Source organism: Corvus kubaryi, unplaced genomic scaffold (genome assembly GCF_017639235.1).
Source record: "Corvus kubaryi isolate FWS band 111438036 unplaced genomic scaffold, C.kubaryi_AGA036_p1.0 133, whole genome shotgun sequence".
Classification (NCBI taxonomy): Eukaryota; Metazoa; Chordata; class Aves; order Passeriformes; family Corvidae; genus Corvus; species Corvus kubaryi.
The window spans coordinates 20,555,211-20,576,401 of record NW_024580667.1 but is presented as its reverse complement, the minus strand read 5'-3'; the positions used below and the strand labels follow the sequence as shown (position 1 = coordinate 20,576,401).

The 21,191-nt window shown below is 36.1% G+C and overlaps 1 protein-coding gene across 6 annotated transcripts in view; it reads right to left on the bottom strand.

The window, feature by feature from the left end:
• MYO16 (myosin XVI) overlaps positions 1-21,191 on the bottom strand; it is a 367,375-nt gene that overhangs the window by 85,487 nt on the left and 260,697 nt on the right. For all 6 annotated transcript variants that reach the window (XM_042038442.1, XM_042038458.1, XM_042038424.1 and 3 more), the window contains exons 21-24: positions 19,129-19,201; positions 9,437-9,589; positions 8,650-8,850; positions 141-216 (exon numbers count right to left, since the gene is read on the bottom strand). In XM_042038442.1, the coding sequence (XP_041894376.1) occupies positions 141-216; positions 8,650-8,850; positions 9,437-9,589; positions 19,129-19,201 (503 nt within the window). The remainder of the gene's footprint in view (positions 1-140; positions 217-8,649; positions 8,851-9,436; positions 9,590-19,128; positions 19,202-21,191) is intronic.

Sequence of the window (21,191 nt, the reverse complement as noted above, 5' to 3'; positions counted from 1 at the left end):
ACACTTCATAAAGATGAGGGTGACTTTTTCTTACTGGAAATAAAAAATATATAAATGTCTCTTAAAACTAAAACGAAAATTAAAATCGAGTCATAACATCTTGATTTCTAACAACAGTAATCACAAAAGCATTTACTTACTTTTCATTACAAATATGAGATTTTGTGAAAGGGAATCTTTATTTTTTTCTATCGCACCAGCAATTTCATATGTAACCTATAATAGAATATTGTGACATCATTAGTCATGACCAATGCATCTTTTATAAATCTCACAGCAGTAGAAATGAAGCTATGCTTATTTCCACTCGACAGTTAAAGGCTGGCACCAGGTAGTATCTTTTGGCATTTTCTAAGTGCCAACAATATTGACCAGAAGAACCAGTTGTTGAACACTATGTGCCTCTGCAACTATACAGAAATTTCAGTGGACTGATTTTAAAATATTTCCACAATGCAAGGCTTTGAATCAAATATGTACTGTAAAGCAGGAGACAGAGCCCTAAACATTGCTTTCCCTGTAGGATGAACAAGTCACTCCCAGATCACAGATCTCCTTGCCAATGGGAAACTGTCCCCACCAACCATGACAAAGCAATCTGAGTCCCAGGTCACACGCAGGACAAGTTCCAAACATATCCTTTGGAGGCAAGTCCAGTCTATCAGTTATGCACAAATCCCATTCAAGTTTCTAACAACTACACCCATAAGGATTTTGGGTCACCTCAGTTGCCTGATGTCATGATCTCAAGAACAGACAGTTGGGTTGTGCCTGCATCTGTCATCTGACTGCAGATAAATTATAACACATGCGGTTGGCACTCTAAAAATTGAGCAAAGTCCGAGTTCTCGCCAGAGGTCCTAAGGGTAAATCCAAAATGAAGAAATACAACCAAATGTCTCTTTTAGTACTGAGCCCATCCCTGAAGACACTGTATAGAAAAGAAGCACTAAGACAAGGAAGCAGTCACCGAGCACAGTTGTTTTGTTTTGGTTTTCTTAACTTTGTATGGGGATGGAAGACAAACAACTAGCTAATTTACAGACTTTGGATATAAGAAGCTCTGGCTTGCACAGCAGTAGAACCCAAAGGGAACTGTTAAGTGAAAAAGGAAGAAAATTACAGATTTCAGTACATGCATGATTAGGCAGGTACTAATAGGAACTTAGAATATAGTTCAGTTTTATTTACCTTGGGACCATGTTTCTATCTAAAGCCTTTAATTTTTTGTATTGGATCTATATCCTAAACCCCTTAGGTATTTGGGGAAATTTTATCCTTGTACATTTAATAAAGCTGTAAATATATAATTAAGATTAGTAACACTAATCAGTGCATTAATTTTCCATTGGGTCATTTGACAATTATGCAGTGCTATCTTGCTCACAAAAGAAATTATATGACTTGGAAGTGTATAAACTGTTAGAGTGAGTAATTGTCAAATGATGTAATTACTATGGCATCTGACATGAAAAAGGTATAACAAGGGAATTATGATTCTTTTCCATGACAGATGCAATGTTATGTATTTTCTAATTGCATTTCCTGAGAACATACAACACAGTTAGCAAACTATTAGAATACTTTAAGTATACTATTAAATGCTTTTAGTGTACTCAACATGAATGCTGTACCATACCATAAAAGGTAATTAACAGAACTTATATGACAAATCCATAATGTCAGTTCCTAATTGAGTGTCTTGGGCTTTGACTAAATTAGAAGAAGAGAATTAGTATTGGTGGGAAGAGTAGGTAAGTACAGCAGTGGGAGATAGCATATTATGATTAAATGCCTAGATTGAAACAGGGAGAAGTTTCAGTATTGATGCTGGTATAATACATCACAAACTTCTAGAACTATATTTATAAGACATATTTCATATCACATAAAATAGATAAAAGTTAGGAGGATTCCCTTTTATGAGGAAATTGCTAACGCTCTTAACAATTTTCCCATAGACTTGGTAAATTAATTCACTGCCTAAAGACATGAAAACTGACTCAATGAAATGACACTCTAGGGTTCCATAGTCATTGCTAGTCCCACAAAATAGAAAAAGAAATAAGTCCTTTTCTAGCTGACAATTTCGTTAATTTAATCTTGCCCTCATCAGAGATGCCAACCTACATGCAACCTAAAGCCCATCTATTTCCCTCAGTTTTCTTCCACTGTGTTTCTTAAATAAACCTGGCCCAAACTCTGCACTGGCTGGTACTCAAGCACAGTGGATAGCTATTCTGAGGAGACAAAAACAAGCAAATATGGCATGCTTTAGACAGGAAATGTGCACTCACTGAGATCGTGGGTCCAGTATTATAAAACATACTCCTTATTGTCACTTCCATTTATTGCAGTTGTTTGCTTTATGTTGCTTTACGTGATGAACTTTTTGGGAGTAGACAGTATGCAAACCTATGTGTCTGTGTTAGCCAAAGGAAACAAGACCTTTATATACTATCTGAACAGCTGAGCTATTTTTATTAAAGAAAAAAAAAAAAAAAAAGTGTGCTGCTCCACACTACATTTCTTTCACTGTAAGAGATTAAAACAAGAAAGGGATTTGCTTTCCTTCTAAATTTAAGTTCATAAAGGAAGAGAGCTTAACATTGAGCTTTCAGGGCTCTGCCCATGAAGGTGCTTGTCCTGCAGGCTGTATCTCACCTCTTTGTTTAGAATCTCTTGACCTGCATTTCCTGTTCAAATCTCTCTTTCCAGAACTCATTAGCATTTCCAGCACCTTTTAAGACTCTGGGTCAAGGAGTTTCACTAATTGCTAAGTATGATAAAAAAACCTTGATTTTATTTGTTTTGAACCTGTTTTCTGGTCATTTAAGTTGGCATAGCTGGTTTTAATACCATGAGAAGTACCAGATAAAAGTAAGAGGTAAAACACCTAGAAACAGGACACTCATCAGATATGCACCAAACTGACTTTGGGAACTGCATATTCCTCTTACCTTGTTACATATTCTTTCCTCTTTGCTTCATTAATTATCTTCATGCCAGAAAATCAGAAGAGTGTGCATATTTTCTTCTGAACTAAAGTATCCTCTCTCATAACATCTGCCTCGCTTAAGGGATTTTCTCCAAGCTTATTGGATATCCCAATATACTTTATCAACAGGACCACCTTTACACATAGTTTTCATCAATTCCTTAAAATACTCTTCTTTTTTTGGTAAATAATTTTCATATCTTGTGATAGGCCAAAAAAGCTCATGGTTAATGGCAGATTTGGCAGGAACCCTAAAACAAGCTAGGAAGACGCCACCTGGAATAATAAGAACAATTTGGCTGCATTCATAGTTAAAAAGGAAAATTTTACTATTTTAGTAGCAAAATGTAACTCAGAAACTCACACTTTTGCCTGTGTTTTAAATTTTAGTTAATAAGAAAATAATTAGTTCATGTAGTAAAAGAGAAATTTTTGATAACATGTCCAAGGACAATTTAGTGCACAGAGAGACACTTGCAGTTTCTAATTTTCTGCCAGTACTTGAATGTGAGTGATATGCTTGCATGTGACATTTTTTAAGGATCACTGGGTTTATCAACCTCCCAAAACAAGCCTTGTTAAGCAATGAGTGAGCTAAATAATTTTATAGTCTGTGGAGTCTTACTCTAACACTTTGAAAGAATAGCATTTTGAAAGAAGGAAGTATTTGGAAACAAAATAGAAGGGTGGGGGGAAGTGTTTTATCATTTTCTCCTGTAACTGAGAATCCCAAATCAAGAGTACTTAAAGAAAGAAATAGAGAGAGAAAGGGAGAAAAAAGCATGACTGTCACGCCTGCGTGAGAACCAGAATCTATGTCAAGTAGCCTTTATAGGCCTTGGTACAGCTTAGACAAGATTGATTTGATTGTTGTGTCTGGGGATTCAGCCTGAGGAAAAAATAGAGAAAATGAAAGCATCCTTATTGATTAATCCATCTCCTTTTGTCTTTTGATTTAGAGGTTCAGTTTCAGAGTCTGCCTGGGATATACAAGGCATTTCAGAGAAGACTGCCTTGGTGAAGGTGAGCTGACAGCTGAGATGTATTTTTGATACACAGGTAGCTGAGAAATGAAAGACGCTGATCTGCACTTAAAGGAACATTATGTGCACTGGATTATAGAGCAAAGAAGTTGGTTTTTATGTCTGGTCGGTTTATTACAGTAGGATGAGCCAAAACAGTAGAAAGGCAAACAGTGACAAGGGGCTTATCTAATTTGCAAATTCAAGTTTAATTTAAACAGCAGAAACCTTAAATTATGATAATGTATTATTCAGATCACATGAACAATGGGGCAAATAGATCATTATCTCAAATACCGGTATGTTAAATACCACTACTAGGTAAAGCTGAGTCTCTTGGCAATGTGCTAAGACAATATATTTCTGATTTACTTATTGATATGTTAATTCTTCCCTAAAATTTTCAAAAATAAAGAACTTTGAGTCCTTGAGAAAGTTCAATGACTGAAATGTTATTCAAAAATCATGGCTACTGACATGCCCAACAGTTCAAAGATATAATTCATGTGAAGCCCTTCCTTAAGTGAGAGCCCACAATGTAAATATTAATGTTATCAATAAAAGAGCCTAAACATTCAGTATTACAGATTCTCAGGATAGTTTCAGCTGATGGTCAGATGGACCCATAAAGCCCTTTGCTACCTCAAGGCAAGCTTGCAAGGTGTAGTGTGTGCCTCTTCCCCCACAGATAGTCTCTGCGAGAAGCATCTCAGGATACTCACATTCATATCAGGCATCAGAAACAAAGCAATGCCCCAGATGAGCAGAATTTTTCTGGAAGAAATCAGACTGCCAGTGTTCAGAGAAATGTGTTAAACAAAATTCAGATAAAGCCTTTCACCAGGATTTTTTTATTTAAGTCATAAAACCCCTAGATCATTCTCTTCTACCTTCTGCCTGAACAAAACAGATAAGCTTTCTGTCTCACAGCACTCAGATACCAAGACATTAAACAGCTCTTAGAAAAGACTCATAATGTGTCAAGGCATTGTAGGATTCTGTTCAGCTGTAAAATTAAAACTGGGAGATAAAGTAAAATACTTGATATGATAAAGTACTGATGCTCACAGTGGCCTTTGCTAAGCATGTATTCGTGTGTGTTCACAAGCAATATATCATATTGCCCATGCAGAAACAGACAGATTTAATCTTGTTCAGGCATAATAGCAAAATTCGAGAGAAATGAGGCAAAATTAATTTTCTCTTTTCCACTGGATCATTCTGTCACATTTTTGTGAAACAATATTCACTCTCAGATTCAACTAAAATATCTGATTTCTTACATGTGCAGAAGCTAACTTGTGCATATTGTTTCCTCTTTCTTCCCTCCAAAACAGACAAGAAAATAAGAAAAAAATCCAAGGTCTCTCAGAATCGTATCATACACGCAGACTTTCTTAAAGTATTCATTCAGCCAGAAAATCAAGCGGTGATTCCAAATTATTTGGAATTTTTTCCCCCCCTTACATGTTACTTTGAGCCTCATGTGCGTTCTTTGTCTCACTTCAACCTCGTGCTTTCTTTCCTTTACTTCTGACCCATTATCTCTTCTCTTTTTCTCTCAGTACTGCCTTTTCTGGGATGGTCTAAGGCTCATTGTGCTTGGGTCAATAATATGGCAATTTTAGTCTTAGGAAAAGTTGCTGAGCATGAAGCTTAAGGGAATGGGAAATACCTCCCAATTCATGTTACAATCAATCAAAAAGACTCTATAGTGGAAGAAAAGATTATTTTTTTATGAGTATCCTGACACAAAATTTCAGAATATATGAACATATTAGAGGTCTTTAAAACTGCATGAACACATATGTATCATCTGTAATTATCTCATAATATAAAGCTAGATATATCACTTTTGTTCACAAAAAAGCTGTCTGTCAATCTCAATTAAATATACAAAAGTAGGTCTTTTCAGTGAGGAAGTATTTTTAATTACTGCATTTTCCAGTTTAACTGCACTTCTGAGTTGCTAAAATAGCTACTGCACATGTCTGAGTAAAGAAATTAATCCAGCTCATTCTGGACTTTGACCTACATCCATACACTATTGATAAAAAGAAGCCCAAATTACAAGAGTCATAAGAGGTTCATACCAGGGCCAACATAGAATATTAGCTTTTTTTTTTCCTAGTTGCCTCAGAGTAGCAGCTCTTTAAAACTGGCTGTGAACTACATTGCAGTTACAGCTCTTGTTACCCAGAGAAATCAGGATGTTTGCCTTCACGTTCTAACACACAGCCTGTTGCATTCAGTGTGACTTCCTCCTCAACTGCCAGCCTAGACACATCACCTGAACATAAATGATTAATGCTAGAAGTGAAGACTTTTATGTCTGATTACCTGTCACAATTTATTGGTAATTCTTTCTCTAACATCTAGGTCTGATTCATCTTTCATGTAAATACGGAGAAGCTTTATCAAGTTAACGGAGTGAAATTCAGTGAAAACTGTGGTAAGTGAGAGCCCCTCATTTTAAATTTGCAGATCTCTGAAGGCAACAGTGCAGGGTAAGATGGCTTTACACTGCACTTACTTTAGACCCATTTAATTGATATCAGACTATAAAAACGGTTCTCAAAACCTGCAAAACTATATTGATACTTTATATATGAAACTCTTATTTTTGAGTGCCAATAAATCCTGATATATTTAAAAGCCTCATCCTTTAACAATTTTCATAAAGCATATATCACCAATGACTTCTATAAAAAGCTGCTAAATGTAGTAATAGCACTATCTAAAGAACAGCATCAACAGTTTTAAAATCTGAGCTTTCCATATTCATGTTCTCAACATATGAAGACATACTAGTCTCAGAATAAACTCAATTTGTATCATCAAAGCTTATATAAATACATATCACAAAGCACTGGAAATTTCAATCTATGATAGCTAGATAACAGTTCCACAAGATACCAAAAATGCAAGTGTCTTTAAGGATTTAGCTCAATTACTATTAAAGCAAGAAGAGTTAAGCACTTGCAAGAGGATTTTTTTGTTTTGGCAGGGCTAAGCATTTAACTGTTGTAAGGACGCAAAAAACAACCTGACTGGAATAGTTCCTGGCCAATGTAAATCAAAGGATCTCCACTGACTTCAAAAGAATGTGTGGATTTACATTACTTGGAGAGCTGTCTATTTGTTCGCGCTTTCAGATTAAATGTCATTACTATTATTAGGAAAAGGTCAAACCAAGTGTCTATGTTATAAAACAAAAATCTAAACAACCATTCAAGGCTAAAACACATGTTAATGAGAAGTGCCCTCTTTTACCACTCACAGTTTAACTTTCAGAACTAGGCACCTGAAATATTGGTCTTAACAAATCTTCTGAATGCTTCTTCAGAGAATAAGGCAAACATTTCTCTCATTTTGAAGAAATGTGCTTATTATTCTGGTTGTGATTTTAATGTAGATGCCGTGCTGCTGCTTCCATGTCAAGTTTTTGGGTGTGGAATCTTTTTGAACTTTTATGATAAATTTGTCTTAACAGAACTGCATTAAAAAATACTTATGTAACAAGTATAAAAAAAGCTTATAAATTAAATATCTGAAGTTCATGGTCAGTTCTTTATTCCATCCCTTGAACTCCTAGTAAGTTTCATAAAATCTTGGTTGTACTGTTATCTAACCACTGTGTGCCCCACATTCCTACCGACAAGTCCCAGTAGTGGAGGTATTCAAACCACTTAACTTTGGCAAATAATTTGATTCCAAGTCGATGGCCTTGTGACGAAAGAAGAACTTACAGGGAGTTATTCAGAGTATTTGGGTTAGGAACTTAAGCACTACTCAAATAGTCCTTTTCATAATGACCGCATTTCTATCACTGGGCAGGAACAAATTGCTTGTGTCAAAACACAACTCAAGACTTCCATCAGCCTCATTTCCAAATGGGGAGCCACAAAATAGATCTGTCTTCATTTTTACCACCGTCAGATTATCTAAAAAAATTACTAACCCTTTTAACACATATCTAATTTGCTTGCTTTGACTTGTGGGTGGTTGTGGGGACAATGTGAAAATGAAGTATTGGAAAGGAAAGGGTAAGAAGCCTATTTAAACGAACTGATTACACTTTTCCTGTGAACACTGCAGGCAGGGGAATAAGAAAAATACTAATCTAATTTTATAGTCATACTGAAAGACATTTAGCATGTTCTGGGCTTTTCTAGGAAAAAAAAAATGACTACTAACAAAAAAAAGTGGGGGTTTTATTTTTGATTTTTTTTACCAGATTTATGCTGGTAACCCAGGTATCTACATATATAGCAGAGGAGCTACAGGGAACCTGTACTGTTCTGGAACCACATCAGTATACAAAGTGAAGCCAACTAAAATGGCATTAAACATTTATGTTGAGGGATTTGAATCACCCCCTTTATATGGAATGCTTACAACAAAGAAAAAATTCAGGAGCCAGAACTAGGTAGCCTGTATCCTGCATGCTGTGATGTAAGCTACACTTTTATACACTAGACATGGCATTGAGATTCTAAGTTGTCCTCTGAAAATTTATCACTTGACAGTGAAATCTTATTTACAGCCAGGAGTTGGAGAAGCCATGTAAAATTTTGTTTTGTTTACTTTTTTTATTAACTGCATGTAAATGATATTCAAACAGCTTACCCTCCCAGCATAATGCATAACAGTGAAGGTGGAGCCCAGATCCTTTGGGGCAAGGTTACCATTTCCATCTTTCGTGGAGGAATAGACTGTATTTGTGTCTGATGTATCCAGGTAAGACTGAATGCGTTTAGAAAGACTCTGTTCCACTGACCAAATAGATTGGCTTTCTTCATCCAGCATTGACAAAAAGCCTGATGGCTTCTGAAATGAAAAATAGATTTGTCTCATTTTATACAGGAGCAATAGAATTTCAGTTCTTCCTTGTAGAGTAACACAGCTTGTAATTTAGTAAACAGAAATATAAATCACCTCAAAAACAAAGGAAAAATATAAAAGATTAAAATATTTTTTTAAGTGTTCAAGGCATGTTCTTCTATAGGAAATGTAGGGAACAGTATTTCAGTTGCCAAAAATGGTCACTACTGACAATCTTTTAGAAACTGATTGTGTTACTTGCTTCTTAGAAGTTGTACTCCAGAAACAAGTTTCAGGCACTAAAGAAACTGTCAGGCTCACAAAAGAGCCTTGTCAGTCCTACGGCAGCTCAGTCACCATGCCACGGTGCACAGATGCTACACATGAATTAGTACAGGCAGGGAGTTTCTGTTGCATCTTCCTCAGCCCTGAACTGTTAGTGAACTCTGTGAGCCACTGAGCTGTGGCCTCTTTGACCTGTAACCATGTCTGAAGATTCATAAATTGGAAAATGCAAGGAAAAGTTTGTATTTGTCTAACATGCACAGACTGTGAATAAACATACATGGTGTAAAATGGATCTGGAAACTACCTGAAAGAAAAAATCCAAGGCTGCAGTATGGTTACCAGGAGAATACATCGTTTCCATGGCAACTCCCTCTTGTACACATTCTGCTTGCTCTTGTAGGAAAAGCACCTCATTGATGTACTGATGTATCTTCTCATTGGTCATGTTGACACACAGCTATTGTAAAATGAAAAGAAAATGAGTATTAGACATTTACTGGATAACTCATTGATGTAGGTTTTACTGCATGTCTAATATTGAATTTGATGAAATGTCAATCCACAATATGTTACCTCTCGGTAGGCCACAGATTTGGGAAGACCCAAGGGAAATTTAGATTTTAACAGCTATTACTATTAAATTGGGAATACACAGTTTTCTGCCTGAACAGTTCATTGTGCATTCCACATAAGAGTTATCAAATATCAGCATTATCAAATACAGAGCAAATTTACACTAATTCCATTGAATAAAGTAGGATAACTCTACATATAAATGGTTAAATTTAATATTCTTCTGCTTTTTTGTATTCAGGAAGGTTATATAAATACAATGTGTTTTTAGGAAAAAAAAACCCTACGAATTTAAGATCCTGAGTCTATAGTTCAGTGCTAGAAAAGACAAAATTGTTTCCACATATAATGTCACTGAAGTCTAAAGCAGTCTCTGAAGAACTCATTGTGTTTTACCAAAATACATAAAACACCTAGGGACATTTTACTAGATGTTGCTCTCCATTTTATAGATATTCTAAGGGGAGGCTAGCAAGAAAATGGTGTTACATAGAAAAGTTCAAAGTTTGGAGAGATAAATAGTGTAGAAGCTCCTCAAATATTTTCTCTGATTGCCTTATAGGATGTAAAACAATAGATTCACAGAAATCTATTTTCAATTAAAAACAGGTGGGAATTGTATCAGCTTGTTTGTGTGCTTTTGTATTTTATTCAAAGCTCACCTGCAAAAACAAGTAAATATTTAAAATCTTGTGGAATAAACGTTTTAACTGCTTTTTTGGCATTAAAGTGGAAATTTTAGTTGAAAATTTGAAAACCTCCTCTAATCCTACATTAACTATGACTAAGAACTTAAGAAAACAGAAACTCCTAAAAGGGTGGAAGAACACTTCATATGAGGAATGATACAAGGAATGCCTGCATGCATTTTCTTTTCAGTCTAAACCAGTCTCATATTTGTATTGGCCAGCCATTAACTGGATCTTCCATTAACAAAGCGTGCAAAAGCAATGGCACCAGCAAGTCATATTAAAAGGTATGAAATATTTAGATCAGTCCTAAAATTACATGGAAGAGAAACCAATTAATGTGTAAGAGTTGCCTGAATTTTCCATTAACACCTCTTGTTAGTATAGCCAACTTGTACTTGCTATACAATGCAATGGGCTAGTGTGAAAAACAGCAAGAAGAAATGAGACAAAGCTCATTTTACAACCAAACATCTACTATTAACTGTCTTTACTAATGCATGACAGTGCAGACAAAAGACAGCCTCGAATAAAACCAGTATTTCTTTTCAAGTGGGATTTATAAACCTTCCGATTGTTATCTAGTTTTATTAACAATAGAAATATACACCTGACTTCCAGTACCTACTTATTTTGTGGAAAAGACAGCTTTTTTAACTCTGTGCAGGCAAAATATGTTTTACTGATCAATTCTGGAATTCCAATTACAAAATCTTTCCAGGAGCTTGTAAAAATTATTTTATAAGGCAGACAAGCTTATACTTTGCAGGATATGGTAAAGCCTTAAAATGATGCATGCTGTATATATTTTTATTTGCAGGTGACTTATTTAGAGAATGAGGTCATTCAACATTACAAAGGTGTATTCTACAATAAGAAAAGCTGTCAAAATCTCTATAAACTTAAGCTGACTTTTTATCATGAGCCAGTCCCTTCAAATTCATTTAAAAAAAAAGGAAGTGTTTGAGAACCTAACTGCAGCAAAATTACTGAACTACACAATTTGAGACGAAGGAAAGATTGTCTTAGACACATCTTCAAAAGATCTGATAAATAGCATTGGTTTTAAGTAGAAAAATAAAAGGAATAATATTTTGTTGAAAAATTAATACATAGCATGATTGGATGGCAAAGAAAAAACAAATTTTTAAATTCTACCAACCAGTGTATTATGGCATGCACTGGGGTGCTTCCTAGCAACGTAAACAACACCGTCACCCGGACTGGCAGGCACGCCACAGTGCCACTAAGGTACTGCAGACCAGAGCAGAAAGGCAGCTCAAGCACTTGCACAAACTGCAAACTGCTCCAAAGCTGCTCTCTCAAGTAGTGGCTGAGAGAACAGCTCTGCAGAACGAGAACCAGGAGACCAGCCAGGGACTGCTGGAAAGCAAGACATTCTGATCAGATCTTTCTCCATTTCCATGTTTTATACAACATGCTGGGAAAAGGTAATAAAATGTTTCAAATTAAAAGCTTGACACAGGTTGACATAATAGTTAAAGTAGCTGAAATGTAGAAATGGGATGAATATGAACTAAACTAGCTTTGCGAACCCAAATTCTTTTGTTTCATGTCTTCTAAGTATTATATAAAACAGTGATGTACTTTCTGTCCAAAGATTTGAAAAGTTCATAGAATTACATTTTTTCAAATATGCATTTAACTGTACTCATGTAAATTCAATGGAAATATAACAGTAACTAAAAAGAAAAAAAAAGCCTCAAATTTTTACCTAAAACAAATATTTGGAGAATATCTTTAAGAACTGTATTTGCTTTATCTAGCAGCATTACTCAACATTACCTACAACATTTTTGTCATTAATCATTGTTAAACTGTTCTTGATATGCATCTCATGGGCTCTGTACTATGTCTTCTAAGTATTTCTCTTTCTACCAGTCTTTTTTACCTTAACTCACTATCATGTCTCAGTGAAAATAAACACACCATATATTTGTCCAAGTCTTCTCTAAGAAGTCCTTTTAGAATATAATTAGAAGAAAAAATTATTCTTGTTCAAGTATTTAAAACAAAACAAAAAAAAAACAAACAAACTAAAACCAACCACAACTTGCAGCACCATCCAAATTGTAGATTTTGGAAAATAACAGAGTGGCATTTGGCAAAAGCAGTAAGTATTCATCACATTAGACAGTGTTAGCTTGATCTCTCCTTTTACCACATTTGACCAGTTAGTACCACTAAGTACAATCCAAATTAAAGTTTAGGCAGAATACCAAAACTGTACTGTGCTCTGAAGACAGAAAAGCACCCATGACTAGTGACATTTTCCTGCTCTTCACTCTGTTCACTTTTCCTGCTCTTAGACCTATTTGAAAAAGTCATTACCAAAAAAGGAAATTTGAGGAAAGAAAACTTGGTACTGTCATTCAGTGAGGAAAAGATGGATGCAAAGACCCTTTGGAAAGCTCATTTACATCCTTTGGTCATGGAGAAGGATTAACTCTCCCAAGGAATGTGTATTCAGAGCATGGAGTAAAGCTTACAGCTGCCATTTCAACACATCTATCAGGCCCTAATTTATGGGCTGAGATGATGAAGCTACAATGTCAAATGTAATTTGCAAGGAAGTGCCCTAGCATTTCTCAAAAATGTAATTTCTAAGATAATGAAACACAGAATCATCATTTTTCTGAGGTTGAACTCAGAAAATATTTTTAAACCTAAGCTCGACACTCACTTATTTTTCAGGAGTATCTTGAATGCTGTTCCCCTTTGTATCTGCTACCCAAACATTTCCAAATCCTTTTCTTTATGTATAGTACCCATCGGAATATTTCTAAGGTATTTATTGCAAAATCAGAACCATTGTATTTCTTCCTTTGCATTTTAGGGCTAATAGGATCTAACACAAATTTCTTGTTCTCCATGCAGCTCCAACACAAATTCAGACATAGTCCTTCTACCTCTGTCAGAAGATCTTTAATTCACCAGGACTCGGTGTCATTTCTGGGATCAATTGCCATTAGCTGATCTGTGTTCCTCAAATAACATAAAAGAGAAGCTGGTGCTATGTTAAAACTTTACTACAGGTAGGTGTCACCTGAGAAACCTTCCACAAAGGAGGGTCTGAAGCACCCCTCAAAAAAGAGACAATTTCAAGACAAAGTGGAATAATTCCCCACCTGTTTTCATAAATAGGAAAGTACTAAACAAACAAACATACAAACAAACATGGTCACAACAATCTTTCCTTGAAAGAGTTTGGAATTGTTCTGAAACTGAAATAAAAAATAAAAAAAATCACTCATAATGCTGGCCAGAAACTAACTACTATGGGACAAAAAAGGATGCTACTGTGGAAAAGCAAGATGTCAATTAAATGTTGTTGTGCAGTATTTCACCAATCACAAACTGAACTGAGCTGGGAATCCCAATTTGAGATAAATTATTTTATTTTTGGCTACAAAGTGTCTACTGTAAAAGAATAAAGAAAAAAATAATTATTTTAATGTTAGGTATATGATAAGCCAGCTTTAAATTCAAGTAACACTAGTCTTCCAGTTGCTGGCTGGAATACTGGACAGAAAATAATGTCCTGCATAAATGGAAAAAGATGTGTGCATTGGGAAGGAGACCAAAGAGACTAAGGAGGAAGAGGAAGGAGTACACCATGACAAAGGCCATGAAGAATGTAAGATCCTCAGGAACTAGACTGAGGAAGAAAGTAAAACACAGGATTGCCAGGCCCCTGAGGGAAGGGATAGGCTTTTACAGCCCTGCTCAGCTTTTCCAGGGGTCCCCACCAACTCCTTGCCAATGGGCCCAGGCCCAGTCCCAGGTGATGCCATGGCAGTGTCAGCTTCCAGCTCTTTCTCCAACTGTTTGTGACAGGGTCCCAGCCCCATCTGGCTGCTTGCCATGTCAGGGCTGCTGATGGGCGCTGTTACTGGCCCTGGCTCTGTCCACCATGCTCCAGAGATGCTGCCCATCAGGGAGGGCATGGCCATCCTCTGGGTCCTCCTGTTGCCTGGCTCCCTGGTGCCAAGCATCAGCTGGTTCTCGCTGCTCCACAACAAGGATGCTAAAACCTTCCTGTGTGTGGAGGCTAGCAAAACTCTGACTTAAAAATAACACATGATATTTCCTTGTTGAAGAGTGAATTAACATTGTAAGTACTGCCCATCATCCTATGGGGAATAAGGAGTACTCCAGCACAGGGAACTGCAGTGGAAGGTTCTGCATTAAGTCCCTACATAGTAACAGCTCAGTGTGGACCAGCAGCTGCATATTCGACAGAGGAAAACAGGACCATCGATCTATGCTCTGCACAGGCAAAACCAAAGAAGGTTGATTTCTTCAGCATAAAAAAAATCTTGAAATGCTCTTTCAAACTATCCAAATGCAGAAACCCGACTGTGTGTCCCCTCATCAACTATCACTGAGACTGCAATGACTGTAGAAAAGTTAAGTCATGTGACTTAAGTCTCTTCATATCCATCCATCTACAAAACAGGCAGCATGACCTTGCATTTGGACAGCTAGAAGCAGTCTAATGGCTGAGACAATTAAATTTAATGTGAAATAATCTGTTATGGTTGTTTTGGCTAGGAAATATTATATGGCAGAAATGTAGTGTCAGCAGAGTGAACCATAGAAATAACATGCAGAAAAGTTAAAATCTACCATACTTAACAATAATAAACATAAGTGAAAATTCCAAAACAGCTGGGTCCTACGACCTCTTCTGCTTCACCATAGTGACTCTGAAGTGGAGTCCTGAGAGGGGCAGGAAATGCTCTCTGCTCTCAGAGCCAGCTGACTCCTGTTGCAAGAGATGTGCTGCAACAAGCTGCCATGGAAGCTGTGCCCCTCCCAGAGCTATACTGCATCACACAGATAATGTGCATGTACTTTAATGGGTATGGAGTTGAATGGGGGAGCCAAGAGACACTTGACTGCTCCAGTGACCTGCAGTACTAGTTTAGATAAATCACTTATATTTCCTAAGAAAAGAATAATATATACATACTTTCCTCTGCAAAACTTAAGAAGCCAACAGAGGTAAAATACCATGCAAGAGCTAAACATATAATTTAGCAAGAACTAAATACTTTCTTCACTTTATCACTTGAATTATATATTGGACAGAAAAGACTATTAGTGCCAATTTTACTTTATTGTGTTATTGTTCTCTATGATGAATCTACAAGTACAGACTTCCATTTCTGTAGAAAGACTTGACTTTCAGCAGGGGGAAGAAAAGCTACTCTTACTTACTCTAAGGTCTGGTTCTTCTGCTATAACACAGTTTTCTTAGAAACAACTGGGGCAAAATGGTACAGGCAACTATCCGTCCTGCTTATTGCTTGTTATATTCATCGGTCATGAGTTTGTTCAGTCTGTGGTCAAAAATATACTGTCATAAGTATGAAGATTGTAGCATTCCTTGACTGTACTATTTGGAGTTGTGCTCTTAAGGAGCCATGAATAAGATCTAACCTAGTTTTAAATTCTACTAGAAGAGAAGTAGATATCTTCTAGTTTTAAAGGGGTGCAGAATAAACTGTAAACAAATACAGTCCCCCTCAAACAGGGAAGCCTGAGAAAACATTGAACACTGGAAACTGCCATTGATATTTTTGGTAGAGTGCTAGTATTTCCTGAAATGACCACAAAATGAAGGCCATTTCTCTACAGAATTGGAAAGAGAAATTGTGCTCGCTTCTGACCATGTTCCAGTGCGGCTGTATAGAAAGCTGTTTTGGCAGAGCAGGTATGCAGCTGCTCCAGGAAAATGCTGTTCCCAAGCTAATGATCACTTCTAGGAAGTGATTGTAAACTGTAATTGGGGTGAGCTAAAAGTGAACTGTAGTCATTTACCGTAGCTCAGCTGATGAGCAGTAAAAGCAGTAACTTCCTGGTAATTCGGAAGTTTTCAGTCTTTATCGAGCAATGACTCCTTCAGACTGTGACTTCTAAAAACATTGTTCCCCGTCTTTCAGCTTTTAAATTTCATACCAAAAATCAGAACTCACCTCACTATTGCTTATTCCACACACTTTTTTGCTTTTATCTTAGAACTACATGTCCCATTTTTGCTCTTATAACTTATCACATATGTTCTATACAATAAAGGCTTAGCAATGCTCACCAAGTACAAGGAAAACTGAACACTTAATTAATAATGTTTTTAACTTCTAATGCCTTCTTTTTTGCAATGGTCTATAAAAGTTTTCTCTCCACAAGCTGTCAGTCACATCACTTTGCCTGTACAATTTATCAGGTTCATTGTGTAGGCATAATTCATCTTACTTTTCTAGTCATTTGACAGCTGTCTTCCCTTGCATTGCTCATGAGTTGTTCCTAGACCAATTCTTCATTTGACTTTGATATTTCAATATTCTAATGCCTTGTCATTCCAAAACAAACACTGGAGTAAACAAGTTATTCTACCTGGTTTGTCCATCTCTGTTTGCCTGAACCATCTTCAAACACAGTTTATTAAAACTGGCATGTGATTTACTATCTTATTGCTCTCTTAATCATGATATTAAACTGTCTATCTACCAGCCTGATATAAAGCACCAGAAAGATTCACAGAGCTACGTGGAATGTCCCCAGTTCTGGGCAATCAAGGGGTTTTAATTTTTATTGAAAACACTCACAATTATTTTTCTAAGAAAGCAGGAAAACAGATATCACAAAGAATGCCCTATCGTACACTAATTTGAAAAAAGAAAAAGGTTCCTATTCCATAAAATTACCTTTCTAATGTCATTTTAAAATATGCTAATCTAAATGTGATTAAAAAATAATTTTTATGGCCCCACCACTGTCTGGCTGTAACATTTAGTGCTAACATTCGGCAATCACAGGGCTTGACACTGGGCGTGTTTGCAGACATGATGCAATGTTTTGCATGAGGAGCCTATCCCGGCTACCAAGACTGTTTATTGTAATGGTTAACGAGCCCAGGCAGGACTCTGAAAGAGGCTAGACAGCTAGAGACCTCCAGCTTTGAAGTTCAGGCTTTTTGGGGTAAGTCGGCATGATTAGTTTGTATCACATGGTGATACAAACGGCTTCTCTTCACTGATGCTACAACCTATCACTTGAGGAATTAGGAATCTTAATTACATTATGGAGTTCATATAAAAAACTCTCTACTTTGTCTTTTCAGGAATGCAGTTAAGTTGGTACTGAGATAATGACTCAGAATATTACTTAATATTATTCAACAAAATGCATTCAGTCCAGGTGAAGGGAGAGTAAGTGTCTCTTGAAATATATTTATTTATGAAAAATAAAATAGAAATGCAAATTTGACTTTGAAATTATCATGATTGCTATGCAGAAATCATAAAATAAATTCATTTAAAGTAATTTTTCTTAGATCTTGTATTTTCTCTTCAAGCATCTTCTGCGGTTACTAAGCAGAAAATTACTTACCTCTGAAAATACAATTCATAGTATTTCATGATGTCAATTGCAGATCTTTTATGAGTTTCATGACAAAAAAGCAATGCACAACAGAGTCAAAGAAAAATAACCAGTAAGTCCCAAGATGAACCCTTCTCTTTTGAGAAGCGTTTAAATTGCATAGAATATTTTATTATTATTAATCAGGAGGCTTATGGTTTTGTTTTTCTCATATACTCAGCCTGTTAAAATGTTTTTAATTTTTCACTTTATATTTTCTCCCAAAGCCAGCATTCACAATGAGTAAATGCCTAGGAATGTTGGTACACATCAACAGTCCTTAATCCAGCAGATGTTCAAGCAAGGTAGAACTGTAACAGCAAAAAGAATTTTGTGAAAGGGAAACTAGAATCTATTTTATTGCCTTCTTACATGCTCTTTTGAAGGTACAGGTAAACCCATAATGTGCTTTCAAATATTTGGAAACTGGGTAGCAATGTAAACATGCTATACAAGCTGAACTAATGTAGCTCTATGACTTCTGTTTCACTAGAAAGAGGAAGTTGAGCCATAAAAAAATGGACTGACTGGGACAAAGAGGCAAATCCTGATTTCAAACAATAACAAGTCATTTGCTGCTGCTGATGCCTTCTCGATTCTTTTCTATGCCTTTTTTGTTCTATGCTTTGATTTTCTTCCACTGCACTACAGAATGAATGAACAACTGAACTACAACTTAAACACCTCTTTGAGAGTGTTGTATAGAGTCACTAATGCTGTCTGAAATATGTAATTCACAAGAGCTCTGGTGTTCAGTGACTAATGTTGAAGGTAGGCAAACATCTTAAAGAAACTTTGATAAAGCATTAAGTGGCATAAATTTCAATTTATTTTCCATGGATGCAATACAATTTTTTGTAAAGTCACACAGAGGTGAATCTGCCAGTAATGGCACTTAGCATAATGCAGCATTTTCATTTCATTTTTTCTCCAAGGCATCTGAAGACCTCTTGCTCTTTCTTCCAATTCAGTGTATTCTCCTTGTACTCACTGATGTAGTTGAAGTATAACTTCCACAAGCATGAAAATAAACAACACTATTTCCCTCAGATTTTCTTTCAGTGCTGATACTACCCCTCTGCAAAATCACAGTAGATATTTACTATATTATTTTAAAATTGTCAACAAGACAAAACCCAGTATATAATTCATACACATATAGGTATAATGGGAAAAAATATTTTAAGAGAAAATTTTCACTTTCATGTATATTTGTATTGTGATCAAAACTGGTCAATTAGAGAATTAACAACAGGTACAGTAAATTCAGCAAAACATCCACACTTGCCTGTTCAAAAGTATTCTTTTGAAATTCTTCAAATCCAAAAATATCTAATACTCCAATTTCAAACACCTGGTCACTGGGAAAAAAAAAAAAAAGATATTACAGATAATAAGAATTCAAGCAAGTGAATAATACATCTGTTGTTTCTCACAGAAGTATTTCTGTTCTAGGACAAAAGCAGGCTGTATTTCAAAAACATGGATGAAATACACAAGCAGGCCATGTATAGAACAGAATCAAAATTCTACTCACCAACCTGTTATGCTGAACAGAAATAAAAAAGCAGGGTTCAAGATTACTTTAGCAGCCATGCTAAAAAACTGTATTTGGAAGAGAAGGAAAAAATCTTAACTTCCTTAAAGTCCAGTTTCTAAGGCGATAGGTACCCATTTTCTGACATCAGGGGTAACCATTTCAGAGAAGTTTCAAAAATGCCTGGTTGCACTCAGTTATTCTTTCCCGTTTGTATTTCTTTGGCAGCCAGAATTGCTTCTACAAAATGTACTTCAAGGGAAACCTGTTAAGCACAAGTCCTTTCTGTGTCAGCATCAGGTAGAATTTTTGGGCTCAGGCTGCCCAAGAGGTTACATGTCCCAGGGGAAAGGACAGCCAGCGGTCAGGCCTGAAGAGGGCAGATGTTTCCTCTCTGTACATATAAAAGAATACTTGCTGACATTGCATCTAATATGTTGTGTGTCACTGCATGCGTTCAGGGAAGGGATTTTCTTGTGGCCAAGTGGAAGGATCACAGCAGAGCAGTCAGCTAGGATTTGAACAGCAGAAATGGGAAAAGGACAGAGGTGTTATTATCCTGTACTTGCTTGGGACTGGGTCATTGTAAACCTGATCTGGAGAGAAAACTAAATTCACTGCAGTGAGCAAAACTAGTATTTTGGGACATTCTGTTGCCTACTTTGCAACGATAATATTGCAGGCTGCTGGTTCTGAGATCCTTCCATAGTTTTTTTTCTCCATATTCTAAATTTCCTATATGTCTAAATCTCTGTGCATATCAGGCTATAGATGTAAAGGAGAAAAAGGTGAACCACTGTTGAAATACAGGAATATAGTTCCATTGCAGCCATTGTAACCCCTACCACGTCATTAGATGAGGATCCAGCCCTCAAAATAAATTCCTATATAGGGAACTAACAAAATAAAATCATTTGAAAAAAATGCATATTATAAAACAAGCTGGGAAAAACAATCCTCAGGGGCAAGCAGGAGCCTTTTTCAGAAATCATGCCCAAGAAGTTTGTCTTCATTTCAAAAGCACACTACTTCAATGCACTACTGATTGTCACAGGACTAGCTGTGTGCATAAATGTCAGACAGAGATTGTTACATAATAAATCTAGTCCAGAATGGCTTTGTTGGGCAGCAGAGGTTATCAGGAGGTCGATTAGCCTCCAAGAGAATTTCTACAAGAAAAAGCATAAAGCTATATCACCACCTCCATCTCTAGCAATGAGTGCAATTTAAATTGGGTTTTAAAATGTAAGCCTCATTCACAACTGCTGCTGATTAGAGATGGAGGGTGTATATTCCTTGTCACAATGTGTTTTCAACAAAACCTTTTCATTTCAAGAAAGAAGAATTAAATGTTTAAAAACAAACTACCTCAGAGAAACTAGTATTGAAAATCCAGAATTACCATATTATTTAAACAGGTTTTGGAAAAAAAAGAGAAGCTTGAAATTTCAGAATACTTGATAGGTTTTCACTCTTTGGTTTTTTTTTTTTTTTTCATTTGTATATAGCCTTCCTTGTAGGAAGGCAAAACATGAACTGCTATGTAACATTGTACAACAGCTGAAATATTGCATTATAGTTCACAATTTTTAAGAACTACTTAACACAGAACAGCTTATCCCTTCTCTTTCTGATTCAATTAATAGATTTGAGACAGGATGGTTTACATCCTAGTTGAGTCCATGACTGTTATTTTGTCAAATTAGTCTCTCTTACTTTCCCTCAAGGAATATATAAACATTTGCATAAGGAAAAGACCAATACAAACTGACTTAATAAATTATTAAAAGTCAGGCAAAACAGGAACCTGGTCC